Below are 22,790 nucleotides of genomic sequence, written 5' to 3' on the forward strand. Positions count from 1 at the left end.
AGAAACTCCCTTCTCTTTTCGAATAGCGCCACGGGATCTTTAATATCAACCTGAACAGGCAGACAAGGAGCTCGGTTTAATGTCACATCTGAAGAATAATGCCTCTGACAATGCAACTTGAACGCAAAAGCCTTCTGACTCAGAGGCGATAGTGTGTTCGACTGAGTCAGGCTCACACACAGCCTATCACAGGCTGTTGACAGTAAACTGCTCACTCGTTCGCACCTGCTAACGTCACAGCAGTAGAGCTCTCGGAGGCAAGAGTGCCACCACTGAGCCAGGCTGACAGAGAGCAGAGGTGTGCGCTGGGGCAGGCAGGGGTGAATGGGGGTGGGGGGATGTGGGCAGAGTCTTACCCCCACGCAGCACAGAGAAGAAGAGCAGCCAGCAGAGGCAGATAATGGGGGCAGCGAGCAGCTGCTTGACAGCAGCAGAGTGAATCCTGCGATCGAGCCGGGTTGGCAGGAAACTGTAATACAGGTTGTGTCGATCCACCATGTGCTTCAGGAGAGTGTAGATCAGCCCTGCGGGGAGGGGAACAGCCCGTCATGTACTCACCAGACACCCCCCTACACACCCAATCTCTTTTCCCCTCCCCCCCAAAAAAACACGTTTGCTCATCCCTCTCTGCCCCTTCCCACACCCTGAAAACATCACCTGTGTCTCACGGAAATGGGTATCCCATCTGATTCCACACACACCCAACACACTACATCCTGCCTATGTCTATGATGTGAGTTACCAGGTTCTGGCCTGATCAAGAGACACAGGTACCTGTTAGTGAATTTTATAATAATAATCCTTACATTTGATATAGTGCCTTATCACATTGTTGAGAAGTCTCAAAGCGCTTCAGAGAATATACTGTAAAGTGAAATGACTGCACATTTTGTGGGAGAAATGCGGCAGCCAATTGAGCAAAGAAGTGCCTCACAAACAGTCATGGATTGAGTGGCCACATTTGTTTTGAGGGATTATTCCCCCCAGAAACTGATCTGCCAATCGACTAACAACCGGGTTCCAACTTGCTCAAAGATGTGTTAAGGCGGAATATCGAATGCAAGGATTAATATTAGCATTATTGCTAGGTAAACAGGCATATGGAGTAAAGAAACTTGTCTCAGGTTTCACCCTGCCTGGGAATCGAACCCGATTCCTCTGCGAGGCAAATGCTCTTAACCACTATGCTGCAGGACTCGATCTTCACTGATAGCTGCTTCCCCCCGTGTGGTTAGGGTAGGGGCCAGTGTGCAGGGTCCTCACCAAACGGTACGATGATGGGGCAGGTGATGCTGTAAGCCACCACCACGGTCACACTGCACAGCATCCAAGCGTAACTTGCTCCAAACTCACACTCGATCGCCTGGTGCTGCAAACGCACAGAGAGACACGAGTCAGAGACAGTGACTCCACATACACACATCCTCCCACGTACATCCTCCCATATTCTGCCTCTCACCCTGACCTATGAGTGTGGATGGACAGTGTAGAGTGAGGGAGTACCTGTCCCAGGCCATTGTTACTCTATCCCTTTAATTTGGCAAAGCGGGGGTGGAGGGTAGGGGGGTGGGGGGCAGTGACCTGCTTGACGACACTCCTCTCGGCGGCTGTCTTGGCCAGGATCATGCGGCCGGTGTAGAGCAGCAGCTGGGGAAGGCGGAGCAGCTCCATCCCATTTCCAATGAAGGCCGAAGCGATCACATAATTAACAAAGAAAGCTCCCTGGTCAGGGAGGAACACACACCTACAGCAACAGAAACCAGGTAGTTATCAGGATCAACTCCCCTTCACACCCCACCAACAGACACACACATCCCATCCCTGCCCCATGCACACACACCTCTTCCCACCCCCCAACACATAGCTGTGTTCAGCCCCACAGAAAGTTTTTAACCCTCTCACCACTCCCCAATCGCAGATACTCACTCAAATTGGATCTTGCCATTTTCCAGAAACTTCTTGTCAAACAGCCAACGGAAGAAGACATCCAAACTATAACAATGAGACTCACACTTAGTGTCTGTACATGTTCCGGTGGATGTTAAAGATGCAGGGGCACTATTTCAAAAGAGAAGGGAGTTTTTCCTCTTCCTCCAGTGTCCTGGCCAACAATCCCCCAAATAAATCAGTCATCAAGAAGGCTAATTGTGGGGAATCTTTATCTCCAAATACAGTCCCTTCACAGAAATTCCTGTGTAGCACTTTATTAATGAGGATTAGAAACCATTATTATAATCCTTGCATTTGACACAGCACCTTATCATGCTGTTCAGACAGCCCAAAGCGCTTCACAGAATATTTTGTAAAGTGGAGTGATTGTACATTTTGTGGGAGAAACACAGCAACCAATTGCGCACAAAAGTGTCCCACAAACAGTCCTGGATTGAGTGAACACATTTTTCTTTTTTGGAGGGATAATAACCCCCTCAAAGCGATCCGCCAATCGATTGAAAACCGGGGTCCTACTTACTGCTAAACACAGGTAAACTTGCCTAAGTTTTTCTCCTGCTCGGAAATTCAACCCAGGTCCTCTCGCAAGGCAAGGGCTTTAACCACTACACTATGGGACTCAATTACATACTGTGCCCCAGAAGGGTGGACAGACTTTCAGTGCGAGCGAGTTACCTGGTGAGGCCCAGTGAGGGCAGGATCAACACCATGATGATGAGGTAGGTGTAGAGTTTGTGCATTGTGATCCGGTTTTCTGCCGACCTGGAGCAAGAATTTAGAGATGAATAAATTAATCATAATAATAACAATCCTTGCATTTGATATAGCACCTTTCACATCAGGGGGATGTCAAAGAGCCTTAACAACAAAAACAACTTACATCTATACAGCGCTTTTCACTTGGGTAGCATTTCACAGGACATATTGTCAAATGTAGTGACTGTGTTTTGTAGGCGAACACAGCAGCCAATATGCACACAGAGGTGAGAGTCCAACTGATTGAGCCAGGCTGACGCACCAAAAAAAGTAGCTGGGAGAGTGACCGTATTTCCCAGATAAATTTGCCGATTGTGTACTCCACTGGGAATGAATGGGAAGGGGTTTGGGCCATTGGGAATGTGTACAGTCGGAATGGATTGGTGACGGGGGGTGGGGAAGAGATAAGGAGATGGCTTCCTACCTTGTCCAGTGGCGTTCCAGCAGTGAGGAGTAGAGCACCAGGATGGGAAGGAGGGCAGAGAAAGTCCAGAGCAGAAACGTGGATGAAAACTGACTGATGATGGGACTCTGGATAATGGGACGATAACCAGATAACCAGAAATAAAACGATAAAATAGAATTAATAATTATAACAAAGCTTGCATTTGATGTAGCACCTTATCACATCATTGAGATGTCTCAAAATGCTTCACAGGATATACTATAAAGTGAATTGATTGTGTATTTTATGGTCAAAACACGGCAGCCAAATGCACACAGCAGTCTTGGATTGAGTGACCAATTTTTGTTGTTAGGGATTATTACTTCTGGAAAGCGATCGGCCAATCAATTAACAACTGGGTTCCTACTTAATGCTAGGTAAATAAAGACATGTGGAGTAAGGAAACTTACCTAAAGTTTTACCCTCCCCGGGAATCGAACCAGGGTCCTATCGCTTGCGAGGCGAGCGCAATAACCACTGGGCTATGGGACTAAAGATTTAATACATTTGATACATACGTAATTATTAACTGGAAAGAATGGGTGTTTTTGTCATCTTGAATTGGATTGTTATTAACCATGTCAATTAAATATGATTAAGGGTGGTACTTACCATCAAGTGTAAACTACAATCCAGTATAAAAACTGTATTTAAAAAATTGGAAATCCAGTTGTAACCTTTTAAACACAACTGGAGTCCTGTAGCTCAGTGGTTAGAGCACTCGCTTTGCAAGCGAGAGACCTGAGTTCAAATCCATACCAACCTGTCTGCTCCCTCCAAAACCAAAACCAATAATAAAATTGGCATGCTCAGCGGACTCCGATCTGTTCCGTGTCCCCCGCCCTGCCCACCCCACCATCGTAGTTCCACATTTCCACTATCCTTTGTGTGAAATAGTGTTCCTCATTTCACTTCTAAATGGCCTAGCTCTAATATTAAAATAATGTCCCTTGTTCTGGATTCCCCCACCGGAGGAAATAGTTTCTCTGTAGCTACCATATCAAATCCCTTTATCATTTTAAACACTTCAATCAGATCATCCCCCCATCCTTCTAAACTCAAGGGAATAGAGACCAAGTTTATACAACCTGTCCTCGTAATTTAACCCTTTTAGCCCAGATGTCATTCTGGTGAATCTGCCCTCCAGAGCCAATATATCTTTCCTGAGGTGTGGTGCCGAAAACTGAACGCAGTACTCCAGATGGGGTCTGACCAAGGCTCTATACAATTGAAGCATCATTTCCTCTCCTTCATATTCCAGTCCCCTTTGAGATAAAAGCCAACATCCCATTAGACTTTTTAATTACTTTCCGTAACTGTGAACTAGTTTTTAATGATGTGTGTACATGGACATCCAAATTTCTTTGCTCCTCCACAGTTCCTGGTTTCTCACCATTAAGAAAATATTCCGATTTGTCTTTCTTGGATTCCTATTTGTCTTTCTTGGATCCATAGTGGATGACCTCAAACTTGACCACATTGAATTGCATCTGCCACAGTTTTGCCCACTCACTTAATCTGTCTATGTTCCTTCGTAACTTTCTGCTCCCATCAACATAACTTCCTGTCTATGCATAGCCTCTGGGATACACACGCAAGGCAGTATAAAGGGTACCAGCAAACACACTCTTAGGTTGTGAGCAACTTACGTTCAGGTACTCGATGGGTTTGGTGACGTTGAACTTGTCCATGGTGGAAAGGACGATGGAAGGGGTGGTGAGGAAAAAGAGCAGAATAAAGAGGAAAAAGTTGATAATGAGACAACTGCTCCACCAGCGGATCCCGTGGACTGAGATATTCTCCCTGTCAGAGAATCAGGAAAGACTAGTTAGACTCTAGCAGTTACCCCCAACACACATTCTGGGATCCCCAAGCCTTGGGGCTTGCCAACCTACGTCTAATACTTTCTGGAACGAGGTAAGCAGGAGCCGTCCCTCCAGGGAGAGAGTGCACATTCCATTCCAACAATCTATCTCTGAAATTTCCATGTGTAGGTGGGATGTATGGAATTATCAGCTTGGGTTGGATATTTTTAAGAATGGTGATGGGTTTCCACATGAGTCAGACGCCCGGCTGACCAAAAGAAAGACAGATGCAAAGTGCTCATGTGCTCTCAAAGCGCCCTCTGCTTCCATAGGAAGCTTTCCTTTTTGGTCCCTAACTGTTCCCACCCTTCCTTTGACTATCCTTTTTAATCTTAATATGTTTATAAAATGACCTTAGTATTCCCTTTTATGTTACCCGCTAATCTTTTCTTATACCCTCTCTTTGCCTGTCTTATTCCATTTACGCTTGATTCTCGACTGTGTTATGAACCTAACATTTATCATAAGCCTCCTATTTCTGTTTCATTTTAATCCCAATTTCTTTAGTCATCATGGTAGCACTAGCATTGGATGCCACCCCTTTCCCCCTCATGCACTACCTTTAACCCCGTCCGGGAATCGAACCCAGGTGCTCTTGCTACGGGACTCTATGTTACCAGAAGATGGTTTCAGATTCTGGAGCATGTGAAAAATATAAGAGGAGGAAGGTAAGTAGGAATGAGCTGATGACGCTCCTCTGTATGTTACCAGTAGATGGTCGGGGACTCGGGAGCATAGCTGACTGTCCATGATTGTGGGTGAAGTGTCTGACTGAAGGACGACGGCTGAGGTTCTGCCCGCCATGTACATCCATGACATCTGACGGTGTTGAAATCTCTCAGGACACTGCAGGTCAGAGAAGGTTTGAGGTCAAGAGATAGAGAGCCCGGGCACCCGGAGATTACAATTCTCCCCACCCACAACAACAAATTACATTTACACCGTGGCTTTCATGTCGGAAAGGAAGTCCCAAGGTGCTGGACAGTCAAGGATTTCAACCCGAGCTAGGTGTTGGGATCAGGATGGGTGGAGGGCAGGAAGGTTAGGTGTAGGAGGGTGACCAAAGGCATGGTCGAAGAGAAGGATCTTGAGACAGGCCTCGAAGGAGGCAAGGGAGAGGCAGAGGGGCTCCAGGATGGAGTTCCAAAGGCTGGTGGCAGGAAGGTTGAAGGCCCGACCAGGGATGAGGAGCAGGCTGGAGCCATCTGAGCGGAGGGAGTGCAGAAGTACCCACAGCTCAGAATCAGTTGCAGACTGACTGGAAAAAGCTCTGGGAACGGGGGGTGGAAATCAACCTGTTCCTGCTCCTGATAACTGTCCAGAAACACCCCCCCCCCTCTCCTCCCTCATAAAATCTGCGCTTGTCTGTATGTGAATAATAATAATCCTTGCATTTGATATAGTGCTTTATCATGTCATCAGGACATCTCAAAGCTCTTCACAGGATATCATATATTGAGTGGATTGACTGTGTATTTTGTGGGTGAAATGCAGCCAATTTGCACACAGCAATGTCCAACAAACAGACATGTAGTGAGCGCCAAATTTTATTTGGGGGATTGTTGACTAGGACACCGGGAAAGAGGAACTCCCTGCTCTAACATTCAAGTGGATGTTAAGGAAGGAAACTCCCTTCTCTTGAATAGTACCCGGGATCTTTAACGTTCACCTGAGCAGGCAGATGGGACCTTTAACGTCTCATCCGAAGGACAGCACTTCTGACAATGGAGCACAACCTCAGCACTGCATTGAAGCGCCAGCTTAGACTATATGATTCCAAGTCCCGATGCAGGGCTTGAACCCCCAATGTTCTGACTTGGGGGCGAGAGCGCTACCACTGAGCCAGGCTGACCCACATGTAGAGCTTTCCCGAACAGAGTGGAGGAGGATGGGAGTGAGATAGGAACTGGTGAAGCAATCACCAGATACATTGTGTCACTGCAGTACACAATATCTGCCACAGGAGGGCAGCAAACCACCACCACCACTGGTGCCGCAATCCCAAATCCAGTCATTGAGTTCTGCAGAAACCTTCCAGGAGAATAATAATAATAATGTCCTACACTGTGAGCTTAAAGTCCCAACGTGGGGCTTGAACCCACAACGACAAATTGCATTTATACAGCGCCTTTCATGTCAGGAGGATGTCCCAAGGTGCTGGACAATGAGGGTTTCACACTCGCGAGTGGGGTGGAGGGCAACAGGGGGTGGAGAAGGGAAGATGACCAAAAGCCCAGTCAAAGAGGAAGGTGTTGAGATGGGAATTGAAGGAGGCGAGGGAGGGGGTGAAGCTGAGGGGCTCCGGGATGGGATTCTAGAGAATGGGGGCAGAAGTGGAGAAGGCAACTTAGGGGACGTGGACTAGGCCAGTGCCTGCAGAGCGGAGGGAGCGGACAAGTTGGTGATGGTGTTAATAGGTCACAGAGGTGGTGGGAGGAGCAAGACCATGGAGGGATTTAAAGGAGGGGGACGAGGATGGTAAACTTGATCCTCTGGGGGATGGAGAGCCAGTGGTGCTGGACAAGGATCGGGGTGATTGGCTCATAGAGCTACATGCAGGAAAGGACATGTGGAGGAAAGAGTTGGGAAGAGTAGGGAGCAGGGAGTTAGCGTAGTCAAGTCTGGATGTAATAAAGCACCTGCAGACTCGGAGGCGAGAATGCGAATGTTACAGGTGAAAATGGGGTTGGTGGGGGGAGTGGGCGGGTACCATGCTTACAGGCAAGGTTGCCGAGTTGACAAACTTACAGTGTTGCCATACTGGTGTCCTGGAAGGTGACGAAGGCCAGGTCGAGGGGTTTACTCTCCGCTCTCTCCTTCTCCCTCTCGAACTCCTCCATCACTCTCTCCTTCAAGCCGGAGTAGTACTCCACTGCATCCACCTGCCCAAACACACACATTTCTTTTTGAGGAAGGGAGTAGAGTGAGGTGGGGGGGGGGAGTGGTCAACCAGTGACTGACACCTGCGGAAACCCATCCCCACGCTTAAGAGTACCCAAACCAACCTGAGAATTGCATGCATCCCACCTACACATGGAAATCCCAGAGAGAGATTGTTGGAATGGAATGCGCACTCTCTCCTTGGAGGGACACATCCTGCTTACCTAATACCGGAACGTTTCTGGCACAGGTTGGTAAGAGCCAAGGCTTGGGAACCCCAGAGTGTGCATTGAGGTAACTGCTGGAGTCTAAACCAACTAAAACCACATAGCTTGCCATTCATATTGCTGTCCTGCAAGCTCTCCCGCTGTTTGCCCAGCTAGGACCACCCTACCAGTTAGGGCTTTGGTTTGTAGGGTTAACAGCGGCTCAGTGTGAGGATTCCCTGCCCCGAGTGACTGATCTGCCCTTCCACATCCTGCCAATAAAGCAACCTGGGCTGTGCTGTGATCAGCAGTGCCCTGGAATACTGCGGACTGTCTGGCTCATGAATGCACCACCGATTCACATACACACACATTGGCGATGGAGGGACATCATGGTTTGGTGGAGGCTCCTCATCGCCATTTTCCTTTAAAGGAAATATTCACAGGATGTATTGCAAAGTGGATTGTGGGCAAAATGTATCACAATTGCAACCAGCATCGACCAGAAAACAGCCATGGAGTGAGTGACCAATTTTATTTGGGGGATTGTTGGCCAGAACACCGGGACAGAGAAACTCCCTTCTCTAATAGTGTCATGGGATTTTTAATGCCACCTGAAGAGTCCGACGGACCTCGGTTTTTAATATCTCATCCAAAGGACGGCCCCTCCGACAATGCAGCACTTCCCCTGCACTGCATTGGAGTGTCAGTTTACACCAGGTGATTCTAGATCCCGACGTGGGGCTTGAACCCACAACCTTCTGACTCAGAGGTGAGAGCACTACCACTGAGTCAGACTGACACAGCCCAGCACAGGCTCTGGCTGACTGTTAGCCACTCACCCTTTCGCACCCGCTGACATCACAGCAGCAGAACTGGCCACAAGGTTTGGTGTTAATCCGCACATGCTGCCCCTCTCTCTGCAGCAGGTCTGTGTAGTACCTCCCACTGCGTTCCACCTTCCGCCTGCAGGGGGCAGAATACCATATCAACAACAACAATCTGCATCTATATAGCGTCCTTCACGGAGCGTACAGTCTCGGAGCGCTTAACAGTGTCGGAGCCCGTTGCCGACCATAAGCACGTTTGAAGAGGAAGGTCTTCAGGCATGAACTGATTATGGGGAAAGACGTGGCAAGGCAAAGGGAGTGAGAGAGAGAGTTCCAGAGTTTCGGGGCGCAGTGGCTGAAAGTATAGCCACCAATGGTGAAGCGGAGGAGACGAGGGACAAGCAGGAGGCCAGAGCCAGTCGAGGGGAGGTGGTGGAGAGGTGGGGTAAGCAGATCGGAGAGTTAGGGAGATGCCAGGGTGTGAAGGGATTTTGAAATCAAATTAACAAGAACAACTACCTACAACCTTCTGAGAGCGCTACCTGCATTTATATAGCATCCTTCACATGGGTTAGTGTCTCGGAGCACTTTCCACCTGCACCTCAATAGCTTTTCATGTTTTATTTTACGTTAGCCGGGTGTCTGTCACATGCGAAAACCCATCACCGTGCTTAAGAGTATCCAAACCAAACTGAGAACTCCCTGCATCTACACATGGAAATTTCAGAGATAGATTTTTGGAATGGAATGTGCACTCTCTCCCTGGAGGGACACATCTGCTTACCTAATTCTGGAAAGTATTAGGCGCAGGTTGGCAAGAGCCAAGGCTTGGGGACCCCAGAGTGTGCATTGAGGTAACTGCTGGAGTCTAACCAGCTAAAATCTCATAGCATGCCATTGAGAACGCTGTCTGACAAGCTTTCCTGGTGCATGTCCAGTTAGGGCCACCCACTTGTTAGGGGTTTGGCTTGCAGGGTTAACAGGAGCTGAGTGGGAGGATTCCCCTCGCTTGCAAGACACTAACCACTATGCTACAGGACTCCTAGATGGGCTGAATGGCCTCCTCGTTCTCCTGACACTTGGTGCTGCCCGGGAATGCTCACACCATTTCCTCCTCACCTCTTCACATCCACCTTAATCAGCCTCGCCACGTCATAGCATCGCTGCACATCCAACACGCTGACTGTGGGATAGGCCTCACTGCAACAGAAGTCACTGAGTCATGACAGAGTGGAGTGACGGGGGAAATTCACAGCAAACAGCAAATGGGAGGTGGGGCTTCTTAACCCCCCAACCCACCCACCCAACCAACCCCGCAAACCGTTCCACACAAACCCAAGGCCCCCCTCTCCAAATCATCCACTCAACCCCAACTGATGTGCCCCACACCTGTTCCCCCATCCCCAAATCCTACCCCCTCCCTCAACCCCACCAACCTACCAACCAACTTACCCCCCAAATGACCCACCCATCCAACCCACATCCAAACCCCACTCCCTCTCCAACCTAAGCACCCAACTCCCCGCTTGCTCTCCCCACTGATCCCCATTACATTGTGCCTGTTAAAGATGTGACACTAGCCCAGTGTGGGCACCAACAGTCTGTGGTTGTTGCACTGCCTTCTGGACACTGGGCTCTGTCCCATTTACCTGAAGTATTGGGTTATGGTGTCCTCACTGGTGCCTTTGGGGATCCCGGCGATAAACAATGTGCATTTAGACTGGAGAGACAACCACAGCATCAGAGAGCCATCAGCCTGGCTACAACAGTCAAACAACATAGCTTTTTGTAACAGATTCAACTGTGGAGTCCTGTAGCATAGTGGTTAGAGTGCTTGCCTTGCAAGCGAGAGCACCCAGGTTCAATTCCCATATGGGGCAAAACCTTAAGCAAGTTTCCTTCCTCCATACACCTCTGTTTACCAAGCAGTAAGTAGGAACCTGATTGTTAGTCAATTGGTGGATCGCTTGCCGGGGTAATAATCCCTCGAAAAACAAAAACAAATTTGGTCACTCAATCCACAACTGTTTGTGGGACACCATACCTGGCACACAGAACTGTCTTATCATCATAATCCTTACATCTGACATAGCGTTTTATCACATGGTTCAAAATGCTTCGTAAGATTTTTAAAGTGAAGTGACTGTATATTGTAGGTGAATACACTAGACAATTTGCATGTTGCAATGCCCCAAAATTATAATAATCCTTGCAATTAACACAGTGCCTTATCATATTGTTGTGACATCTCAAAGTTCTTCACAGGATATACTGTAAAATCAATTGACAGCAAGGTCCCACAAACAGCCACGGAGTAACCAATTTAATCTGAGGGATTGTTGGCCAGCACACCGGGAGAGAGAATCTCCCTATTCTTTTCGAATAGTGTCATGGGATCTTTAATGTCCACCTGAACAGGCAGATGTGACCTCAGTTTAATGTCTCAACTGTAGGATGTCCAGCACTGCACTGAAGCATCTGCCTGGACTGTGGGCTGAAAGTCTTCATGTGGGGGCTTAAACGCACAACCTTGTGACTCAGGCAAGAGAGACAGAGAACGCGAGTGACTGAGCCAGGCCTAGATGTCAGAAAGCACAGGAAAGGTTGAGTTATTGTAAACGTACCACATGGTCTTCTGTGTATTGCATCCTGGAGGTGTGGTGCTTCATGATGAAGATTGTGAGCAATAAATAAATGACAGCAAAGACCGTGTGTAACCACAGCAGGTTATTGCTGTCAAAGAAAGCACAAGTCACAAGTCAGCATATTTCACACTCAACCTAGCTTAACTCCTCCTTCTTCCCCCCACCCCCGGTGATTTTTACTGTGTACTTTGCGAGCGAAACGTGCAGCTAGTTTGCGCACAGCAACATCCCACAAACAGCCAAGATGTGAATGACTAATTTTATCTGGGGGATTATCTGGGAGATTGTCGACCAGAGACAAACTCCCTTTTCTTTTCAAATAGCGCCACAGGATCTTTGTTATCCACCTGAACAGGCAGAAGAGACATCAGTTTATCGTCTCATTTGAAGGACGGTTGAGATGTTAAACCAAGAGAGACAGAATACTTCTCTCTTCAGACAGAAAAGAGGAGAGGAGAAAGGAGGAGAGTTAGGGTGACCTGCAGCTTGGTGACATATACTCACTCTGTCTTCATGTTTGCGATGGTCGTTCGGCCAAAACTTATAGGATCATTGGCTAAAAATGTGACGAGAGAAACAAAGCTGGATTTACACAGTGTCTCCACTGGACATGCTCGGCAACGGAATGTCGGAATCGAGCCAGTCCTCTATAACAGTCTCTAGTCCGGTTCCTGAGCCAGGCAGGTCCACAATATTCCAGGGCACCGCTGATGACAGCACAGCCAACCTGGCTCATTACAGGGACTTGGAAGGGCAATCCAGTCACTGGGGACAGAGAATCCTCCGTCTTAGCCTCTGTTAATCTGTAAACCAAAGCCCTTACAGGTAGGGTGGTCCTAGCTGGACAAGCAGCGGGAAAGCTTGCCAGACAAAGATATCAATGGCAAGCTATGCAATTTTAGCTGATTAGACTCCAGCAGTTACCCCAACGCACACTCTGGGGTCCCCAAGCTGTGGTTCTTGCCAACCTGTGCCTCATACTCTCTGGAATTAGGTAAACAGGATGTGTTCCTCCAGGGAGAGATGGTGCATTGCATTCCAGACACACAGAAATTTTCACGTGTTGGTGACATACATATGTGGAACTCTCAGTCTGGTTAGGAAATTCTTAAACACGGTGAAGGGTTTCCGCGCGTGTCAGATACCCGGCTGATCACAATGATGGGTTTCCGTGATGTCAGCCTTTATGACCCACCCTCTGGAACTCCATCCCTGAGGCCCTCCGCCTGGCCTCCTCCCTTGCCTCCTTCAAGGCCCACCTCAAGATCTTCTTCTTGCACCGTGCCTTTGGTCGCCCTTCTAACCCTACCCTCGCTGACCTCCACCTGATCCCAACCACCAGCTTAAGTGCAAATCTTTGACTGTCCAGCACCTTGGGACGTCCTCCTGATGTGAAAGGCGCTGTACAAATGTAACTGTTGTTGTTGCGACCTCCTGAAACTGACCCGGCCCCTCACTCTGCTCAGTGGGACTGGCCTGAATCATAACAGCACTTAAGGAAGCCATTCGGCCCACCGTGCCTGTGCCAGCTCTTTGAAAGAGCTATCCAACTAGTCCCACTCCCTGCAAATAGCCCTGCAAATTTTGCCTTTTTTTAAGCACTTATCTAATTTTATCAAATCTGCTTCCACCACACTTTCAGACAGTGCATTTCAGACCGTAACAACTCTGCCTAAAAACATCGCTCCTGGTCTCCTCTCTGGATCTGAAGTAGATGTTGACTCACTATGCAAACTGCCGGAGAGGTTGACGGGGAGGATGACTGCGACGGACAGGACGCTGAGGGCTGTCAGAAGCACTATGACATAACGCTGGAAGGACAAGTATTGAATGGCATCGTCCCCGCACTGCTCCCGGATTTCCTCATCCCTGGAAAATACAAGGGGGAAGAAACGGGAAGAGGGTCAGGCGTGTGTAGCGAGATTACCACCCAATCCCATTGTCGGGCTACAGGCAGGAGACGGGAACAAGAGAAGCCAATTACACCGACCCAAAACAGTCACTCTACTGATGATAGCATAGACAGCCTGGCTCTTCAGCAAGACATAGGAGAGACCAGTCACTGCGGAAAGGGAATCATCCCACTCAGCTCGTGTTAACCCTGCAAACCAAAGCCCTAAAGGGTAGGGTGATCCAAGCTGAACAAGCAGCAGGAGATCTTACCAGCCAGTGCTCTCAATGGCACGCTACGTGGTTTTAGCTGGTTAGACTCCAGCAGTTACCCCAACGCACACTCTGGGGTCCCCAAACCTTGGCTCTTGCCAACCTGCACCTAATATTTTCTGGAATTAGGTAAACAGGATGTGTCCCTCCAGGGAGAGAGTGCACATTCCATTCTAAAAATCTATCACAGGAATTTCCATATGAGGGTGGAATGCATGGAATTCTCAGTTTGGTTTGGATACTCTTAATGACGACAACAATTTACATTTATATCGTACCCCTCACGCAGGGGAGTGTCCAAGAGTGCTTAAGCATGGAAAGCAGGATTTTTCATGTGTTAGATACCTGGCTGACCCCCCAAAGTGTGTGCGTGTGAGGAGTGGTGGAGTATTACTCCAGGCTGGAGGAGAGAGTGACGGAGGAGTTTGAGGGGGAGAAGGAAAGAGTGCAGACAGTGCTCTCAAGGCAAGTTATGAAGTTTTAGTTGGTTAAGATTCCAGTAGTTACCCCAATGCACACTCTGGGGTTTCCAAGTCTTGGCTCTTGCCAACCTGCCCCTGATACTCTCACGCAGCCCTCTCAGACTTACCGCAGGGTGAAGATCCTAGTCAGCCATGAACAGAAACCCTGATATAAAGGATAAACTTGTGTAAGTGCATTTCAGAACCACGTGGAAATATAATTTGTTGTTATCTATTTATTTGTTATCAGCTATTACTTATCAGTTTAGCTTATTTATTATTATTATATTATTTAGCTTATTAGTCATTACATTATTTTAATAATGGTTAGTTCATAATCTAATAGTTTATTAATGGTTAATGGTTTATTAGTCATTGGTTAATAGGTTAATTAGGTTACTTAATCAATTAGGGTTATTTGATCAGTTATCAGTAATTTATTAGTTAACAGTTAGCAGTTCTTGGCTTATTAGTCAAAAGTGTTAGTTAATTAGTACTCAGTTTATTAGTTTTTAGTCATGTTATTATCGATTAGTTATTAGGATTAATTTATTAATTAGCAATTAGTTAGCAGTTCTTATTTTATTACTTACAGCTATTGGTTAATTAGTCACCAGTTTATTAATCTGCTGTTTACTAGTTTTTAGTTGTTATTATTGATTGTTTGTTACTTATTAGTATTCATTTATTTGTTAGCAGCTAGTTACCAGTTCTTAGTTTATTAGTTATAATTATTAGTTAATTAGTTCTCAGTTTACTGGTTTTAATTATGTTATTATTGATTAGTTATTTCCTGATCTTCCTCCTATTCGCTGATGATGTAATTAAGCTCAGGTGCCCTCTGCCGTGCGTCTCAGATGGGGTTAAATGCGGACGTCTCTATATCAAACACCCAGAGTCTTTCTCTGGTTTATGTCCTATTATCCTATCGTTGGTGACCGGTGACTACTCACAGCGTCGTTCATCCACAAGGTGCCAGAGAAGACCCTCACCCGGGATTCAGCTCCATTTGTGCTCCTCTCTGTCGCCTCACTGAAAATAACCCCTTTATATTGAGATCAGCGTCAGACCCTCAAACTGCAACCCCCTGCCCACCCCCGCCCACCCCTGCCCCTGCCCACCCCGCCCCAAACCACCTCCGCTCCAAACCACCCCACCCCAAACCACTTCCGCCCCAAACCACTTCCGCCCCAAACCACCCCACCCCAAACCATCTCCACCAGAAACCACCCATCCCCGCCCCCAGCCCCTTCCAACCCCACCCTAATCTCTTAACCTCTCGCCCCAGTCCGCCTTACCCCACCCCAACCCCTCCCAAACTCCCCCCAGCCCCACCCCAACCACCTAACCCTGCTGGCCTCCACCCCGCCGAGTTTCTCCCAGTTGCTGTGGTGATCAGTTACCCCTCATGGTGGGGAATGATGGCGAGACGTCCGTAATCCCAGGCGACCTTCCGCAGAAATGAGAAGACCAGGATCAAGAACTAAAAAGTAGAAAGCAGAGAATGAGCAGGCTCTCCCTTGGCCACAGCCCCTTTAAACCGCTCTCCCCACCCACCCCGGCCCCTTTATAATGCTCCACCATGACCACAGCGTCATTGGGTTACTACTGACTTCACTTCCTGCTTGTTCATCATCATAATAGTAATCCTTGCATTTGATACAGCATCTTATCATGTTGTCGAGACATCTGAAAGAGCTTCACAGAATATACTGTAAAGTGTAGTGACTGTATATGTTGTGGGTGAAATGCAGCAGACAACTGCGCACAGCAGCGATCCAACAAACAGTTGTGGATTGGGTAATCCAAATTATTTTTTTGAGGGATTCTTCCCGCCAGAAAATGATCTGCCAGTCATCTAACAACCAGGATCCCATTTACTGCTGGGTAAACAGAAGTATGTGGAATAAGGAAACGTACCTAAGGTTTCATCCTGCCCAGGGTTTGGTTTACAGTTTACAATGGTTCTAGCTGAACAAGGAGCGGGAAAGCTTGCCAGGCAGTGCTCTCAATGGCAAGCTATGCGGTTTTAGCTGGTTAGACCCCAAAGCATACTCTGGGGTCCCCAAGCGTTGGCTCCTGCCCACGTGCACCTCATACGTTCCGGGATTAGGTAAATAGGATGTGTCCTTCCAGGAAGAGGGTGTGCATTCCATTCCAGCAATCTATCTCTGGAATTTCCATATGTAGGTGGGATGCATGGAATCTCAGTCTGGTTTGGATACTCTTAAGTGTGTGAAACATCCAGCTGGCCCCCCAGAAAATGATCTTTTGTGGATAGCACTGTGCAAGTGCAGGTGTGGGGGCTTTTCTATGGCATCAGGCATCCTCTAGTGGCCAGGGAGTAAACAGCAAAAGCAGTCAAACACCACAGGCAGCCTCAGAATCAGCTCAATGATGGCACTAGAGAGACAGACAAGGTAACACAATGGTGCTAGCGAGAAACAGCCTCCGAGCAGGTGTGTGATGTAAAGTGTCCGGGCAGGAGTTTGGTGTGGACAGTATCTGCCTCATTAACAAGATCTGATCTCATAGTTAACACACTACTCTCTGACTGTGTCATCTGTGTGTTAGCCTGGCTCAATTGGTCGTACTCCCACCTTTGAATCAGAGGTTATGGGTTCAAGCCTCACATCAGGACTTGGAATCACATAAGTCTTAGCTGACACTCTGATGCAGTACTGGGGGGGGATTGCATTGTTGGAGGTGCATTGTCCAGGTCCCTGACTGTCTAGAGTCTTGGGACATCCTCCTGACATCAAAGGTGCCGCACAAATGTCATTTTGTATTTTATTGTGCCATCCTTCAGATGAGACACTAAACCGAGGTTCCCATCTGCCTATTCAGATGGACGTTAAAAATGCCATGGGGCTATTGGAAAAGAGGAGGGAGTTTCTCTCTCTCGGTGTCCTGGCCAACAATCGCACAAATAAAATTGGTCACTCACTCCATGGCTGTTTATGGGGCATTGGTGCACAAATTGGGCTGTCGCGTTCACCCACAAAATGCACAGTTACTCTACTCCAGTAATATCCTATGAAGTGCTTTGGGAAACCCCTGACACGAAAGGCGATATATCAAATACAAGGATGATTATTATTATTATCTACTGTCGATTTAGGCAGCTAGTGAGTTCACGTAGGGGTGCAGGATGGGTGGCGTGGGGAACCTGCGGCGGGCATTCGGGCGAGTAGGGCAGGGCGCTCGAGGTAGACGGGAGAGTTCAGGGCTGGGGGAGCTCGGGCAGGGGGGAGGTATTGTCTCTCACCAGGAAGATGAGGAAGGAGATGAGAAGCACTGTGGGGATGCCCCCAAAGCGGTTGCCCTGGAGCACTGTGGGGCCCGTGGACGGGTTATAGCAGCCGGAGGCGTTCATTGGTGGGCTTGGTGAGACCTCCCCAACATCGGCTCCAACCCCGTCACCGATCCGATATGCACACGGTCATCTACAGTAACCACAGAGATTACAGCACCATCAGCACACGTCAACAACTTGCATTTACACAGCGCCCATTACGTGGGGCAGCATCTCGGAGCTCTTAACAGAGGCGGAGCCTAATGCCGAATGGGTGAGAGGGAGGAGGTGATCGTAAGCACAGTCGAATAGGAAGGTCTTCAGTTATGATCTAAAAGATGGCAGGGAGAGGGCAAGGCGGAAGTATTGGAGGAGTAGCTCCAAAGCTTTGGGGCGTAGTTGCTGAAAGTGTGCCCACCGATGGTGCAGCCGGGGGACAGAGACAAGCAGGGGGCTGGAGCCAGCCGAGCGGAGGCAGCGGGTAGTGTGTTGGAGAGTGCGCAAGTCGGAAAAGTAGGGAGGTGGCAGGGCATGAAGGCATTTGAAAACAAGTGTGAGAATCTTGAAATGAATCCGTTCTGTGATAGAGAGCCAGTGGAGCCTGGTGAGGACTGGTATGATGGAGGTGCAGAGTTTAGTCTGAGTGAGAATACCAGCGGCAGAGTTCTGAATCAACAACTTACATTTACAACAACAACAAATTACTTTTATATTGCACCTTTCACCTCGGAAGGATGTAAATAGACTTCCATTTACACAGCACCCTTCACATGGGCTAGAGTCTCAGAATGCTTAACAATGGTGTGGTTCAATGCCGGGCCGGGAGATAGGGGAGGTAACTATAGGCACAGGCAAAGAGGAAAGTCTCCTGTGTACACACACGTAGGGGCCACATTTCTTCCCTCCACCATCGTATCTGTGCTGGTGCTCGCTCCCCCACTGGCGCTCTCTCCTCTAATCCGATTCCCTGCTCTCTCCTCAACATGTCTGGTCTGCGCTGCGGATAAATATCAGACAGCCATTCCTGCTTCCCTGGTGTCAGGCTGACTCAGTACTCTCACCTCGAAAGGTTGTGGGTTCAAGCCCCACATCGGGGACTTTGAGCTCACAGTCTAGGCTGATGCTTCAGTGCAGTTCTGGGGGAGAACACTGCGTTGTCAGAGCTGCCGTCCTTCAGGCGGGACATTAAACCGAGGTCCCGTCTGTACCTGTTCAGGACGACGCTAAAGATCCCGCAACGTGATTGGAAAAGAGAAGAGAATTTCTCTCTCCTGGTGTCCTGGCTAACAAGCCCTCAGATAAAACCGCTCGCTCACTCCATGGCTGCTTGTGGGACATTGCAGTGTGTGCACCTACAAATTACACAGTCACTACACTTTACAATAAAACATTGTGAAGCGCTTTGTGCCGTACTCCCAAGTGATAAGGGCTGTAGCAATTGCAAGAATTTGTAAGCCAAACTCGTATTTATAAAAACTCACTGAATCCAGTCGATATCTTGGTGTACAATTGTAAACAGTTGTTTGCCTGTATTTTTTCTATCTCAAAGGGGGAGAGAGAGCGAGAGAGGGAGAGAGGAGCAAGTTTCTGTAGTATTGATGTGCGAGCTCGGTGTCTTCTGTTGGAAATAACAACAGAAGCAAAAAAAAAAAGCCAATTTTCATGATTTTCAAAGTTTCAAAAAGGAAATGGTCGTGCCTTTAATGAGCAGCCATTTCCCGACAGGGGATTGCTTTGGAAAAAGTTTGGCAGAAGTTGGAGAAACTATTTTAAAAGTAATAAAGGGCCCCCCACCACCAAAAAAAAAATCAGGAAATTATCAATAACCTGAGGAAAGGAAAGGGGAGGAGTGGGGGGTGAGTGAGGCATTAAAAGTCAAGAGGAGAGAGTTGCAATGAAATCGAAAGTTATTGCACTCACAGACTGCTCTCTCCTGTTTTCATTTTTTAAACTCAATAAACCTGCCTCCTCCTTTCTCACTTCTCTTCCACTCTCACACTATCACACACACACACACACACACAATCTCTCTCTAACACACGCTCACAACTATCTCACAGACACACACTCTTACAGGTTCTCTCTCTCCCTCTCTCACACAGTTTTATGCACTCAAAACTCACAACATACGCACTTGCATTCTCTTACACACCACACACACACAACACACTTTCTTACACAGACACTCTTACACTCTCTCTCTCTCTCTCTCTCACACACACACACACACACAATCTACCTGAGATACAAACAAACACATCTGCAAAAAAAAAACCTTCTCCAAGATTATGGAAAGAGAGAAAGAGAGAGAAAGAAATAACACATCGCCTTTATTTGCACTTTGCAAACATTCAAAGGTCAGGAATGAATTTGCTCAGTTTCAACTCACTCACTGTGCACAGTGTGTGTATGTGTGTATGTGTGTGTGTGTGGACAAAGGCGATGGGTTAAGGTTGTTTGGGAGAAACTCCACGTTAACAGGTAAACGTGGCAGCAATGCAAAGGGCAGTGGATTGCTCTGTGTGTGGGTGTCTGTCTGCCTGTCACTGGTTTACAGACACTCTCACCTGCTGCTTCCTCGATCCACCTGCTCTCACCTGCTCACAGCTTCAGCAGCTTTGCTGTGGGAAAGTGAAAGGCGCTGCTCAAGAACACATTGCTCACCTTTCTCTTCGTTTTCCCTGTTCTTGCAACCTCCAGAGCTAAGGTCTTCCACGTCTAAAGTAATATGTGATCTGACCACAGTCTGCCTCTCACTCACACTCACTTCCTACTTCCTGAGTGCTAAAACTCTGTGTGTGTGTGTGTGTGTGTGTTTGTGTGCTCGTCACGTCGGGGACTTTCAGCTCACAGTCTAGGATGCTGCTCCAGTGCAGTACTGGGGGGGTGGGGTGAGCGCCACAGTGTTGGAGGTGCCGTTCTTCGGATGAGATGTTAAACCGAGGTCCCTTTTCTTCTGCTTGTCCAGGTGGACGTTAAAGATCCCGCGGTGCTATTCAACAACAACAAGAACAAGATTCCATTTGCAGAGCGCCTTTCACGTCGGGAGGACGTCCCAAGGCGCTGGACAGTTGGGTCAGGACCCGAGCGGGGGGAAATGGTCAGGGTGAGGGGAGGGAAGGGAGGGAGCGAGGAGGGGGTAGAGAGTCGAGAGGGAAGGTGAAGGTACGGTCAAAGAGAAAGGTCTTGAGACCGGCCTTGAAGGAGGAAAGGGTGGAAGCAAGGCGAAGGCACTGGGGGATGGAGTTCCAGAGTCTCTCAAAAAGAGAAGGGAGTTCTCTTGTCTCTCCTGGTGTCCTGGCCGACAATCCCCCAAATAAAATTGGTCACTCACTCCATAGGCATCTGTGAGACGTCACTGTGCCCAAATTGGCTGCTGCGTTTCGTCCACGAAATACACAGTTATTACACTTTACAGTATATTATACTGGAATGAGCTTTGCAATAACGACACCACCAACAACAACAAATTGCATTTACACAGTGCCTTTCCTGCTGGGACGATATCCAAAGGTGCTGGACAGTCAAGGGTTTGCACCCGAGCTGGGGGTTGGGATTAGGAGGGGTGGAGGGCAGGGAGGATGGGGGTAGGAGGGGACCAAAGGCTCGGTTGAAGAGGAAGATCTTGAGATGTGCCTGGAAGGAGGCAAGGGAGGGGGCGAGGAGAAGGAGCGGTGTGGGATGGAGTTTTAATGTTTTTATGTAATAGGCGTTATATCAAATGCAAGGATTCTAAATAATTGTCATCCTACAGAAGGACACAAAGCAAAGACTGAGCATTCTGAGACATTCTGCTGCACAACGGACATTAAATAAACTCAAATTCTTATTGTTGGTGTTGCAAATGTCCAGTTTATCTGGAGCATTGTCAACCTCACCCTCTGATCTGTCTCTTCCCTGCCCTCCTTTGAGTTGCATTCTCTCAAGGCTGAAGGACTCTTAACTTGTCTAATCGTTGCTCAGCACTCGTTCCTCTAACACTGGGGATCAGCCTTGTTGCTCTCCTCTGCACTGTTTCTTTCTAGGGCTTAGGCAGCCGCCTTTGAGGAGTCCTGTAGTTCAGTGGTTAGAGCACTCGCCTTACAAGCGAGACACCTGGGTTCAATTCCAGGCAGGGCGAAACCTTGGGCAAGTTTCCTTACTCCACACACCTGATAATAATCCCTCCAAAACAAGACAATAATAAATTGGTCATTTTCAATCCACGACTGTTTGTGGGAAAATGCTGTGCGCAATTGGCTGCTGCGGTTTGCTCACAAATATACAGTCAATTCACTTTACAGCATATTCTGTGAAGCGCTTTGAGACACCTAGAAGACGTGAAAAGCCCTATATAAAATGCAAAGATTATTATTATTATTATTATTATGTCACAGTGACCAGAACTGTGTGCAGTATTCAAGGTGTGGCTTGACCAGAGCACTGTACAGTCTGAGAATGATGTCTGGGCATCTAAACTCAACTGATTTAGCTGTATAGCTAATACGTATACACACACTAACAGAGAGGGAGTCTCAAACAGAGAGAGAGAGAAAGAGTCTGGGGATCTAAACTCAACTCATTTAGCAATATAGCCTAGCATTCTGTTTTTTATTCTTTGTTATCTTACCACAGAACCCAATACCCCAGATAAAATTGACCGCTTGCTTTGTGGCTGTTTGTGAGACGTTGCTGTGTCCAAATTGACTACTACTTTTGCCTACAAAATACACAGTAATTACACTTCCCGTTACAGACTTTGTATCAAATGGGAGGATTATTATTACCAACATTGGGATAGATTTTGTGATATTTTGCAAAACATTGTTCAAGTTTTTAAAATTTTGTCTGAGGGTTGGTGTTCACCACTTACATCCCCATTATAGGTGTAAATAAAATAAGAAATCTGTTTAAGAAGTAATGTGAAATTGCCTCCAATGTGTGGTGAACAGATGTGGTGTGATATTGGCTTAGTGGGTCACACTCCTGCCTCTGGGTCAGAAGGCCCTGGGTGCAAATTCTCAGTCGCAACACTCACATCATATCTGAAACACTCTTTAACCAAGAGTGGATGGGTGAAAATGTATTGGGGGTGGAGGGGGCGGGGTCAGAGTGGTCAGTCCCCATTAAGATAGGCCGTGCCAGCATCAAAGATGGTGGCCTCCAACCTCTTCACCACACAGACTGTGAGATCTGACACATGTGGAAACCCGTCACCAGGCTTAAGAGTATCCAAATCAAACTGAGAATTCCATGCATCGCACCTACACACGGAAATTTCTGAGATAGATTGTTGGAAAGGAATGTGCACTCTC

General features: G+C 47.8%; 1 protein-coding gene across 1 annotated transcript in view; it reads right to left on the reverse strand.

Annotated features, from left to right (window-relative positions):
* Positions 1-20,270, reverse strand: part of LOC103179196 (CSC1-like protein 1) — a 31,043-nt gene extending 10,773 nt beyond the window's left edge. The window contains exons 1-20 of the mRNA XM_007894330.2: positions 20,161-20,270; positions 17,470-17,647; positions 15,605-15,684; positions 15,155-15,233; positions 14,330-14,367; positions 13,304-13,446; positions 12,082-12,133; positions 11,557-11,665; positions 10,582-10,652; positions 10,052-10,132; positions 8,945-9,068; positions 7,765-7,898; positions 5,725-5,862; positions 4,801-4,954; positions 3,131-3,237; positions 2,626-2,712; positions 1,927-1,992; positions 1,582-1,744; positions 1,264-1,369; positions 357-524 (exon numbers count right to left, since the gene is read on the reverse strand). Coding sequence (XP_007892521.1) covers positions 357-524; positions 1,264-1,369; positions 1,582-1,744; positions 1,927-1,992; positions 2,626-2,712; positions 3,131-3,237; positions 4,801-4,954; positions 5,725-5,862; positions 7,765-7,898; positions 8,945-9,068; positions 10,052-10,132; positions 10,582-10,652; positions 11,557-11,665; positions 12,082-12,133; positions 13,304-13,446; positions 14,330-14,367; positions 15,155-15,233; positions 15,605-15,684; positions 17,470-17,577 — 2,008 coding nt within the window. The 5' untranslated portion in view covers positions 17,578-17,647; positions 20,161-20,270. The remainder of the gene's footprint in view (positions 1-356; positions 525-1,263; positions 1,370-1,581; positions 1,745-1,926; positions 1,993-2,625; positions 2,713-3,130; positions 3,238-4,800; positions 4,955-5,724; positions 5,863-7,764; positions 7,899-8,944; positions 9,069-10,051; positions 10,133-10,581; positions 10,653-11,556; positions 11,666-12,081; positions 12,134-13,303; positions 13,447-14,329; positions 14,368-15,154; positions 15,234-15,604; positions 15,685-17,469; positions 17,648-20,160) is intronic.
* Between the last annotated feature and the right edge of the window lie 2,520 nt (positions 20,271-22,790).

Source organism: Callorhinchus milii, unplaced genomic scaffold, assembly GCF_018977255.1.
Source record: "Callorhinchus milii isolate IMCB2004 unplaced genomic scaffold, IMCB_Cmil_1.0 Scaffold3, whole genome shotgun sequence".
In the NCBI taxonomy this organism is placed as follows: Eukaryota; Metazoa; Chordata; class Chondrichthyes; order Chimaeriformes; family Callorhinchidae; genus Callorhinchus; species Callorhinchus milii.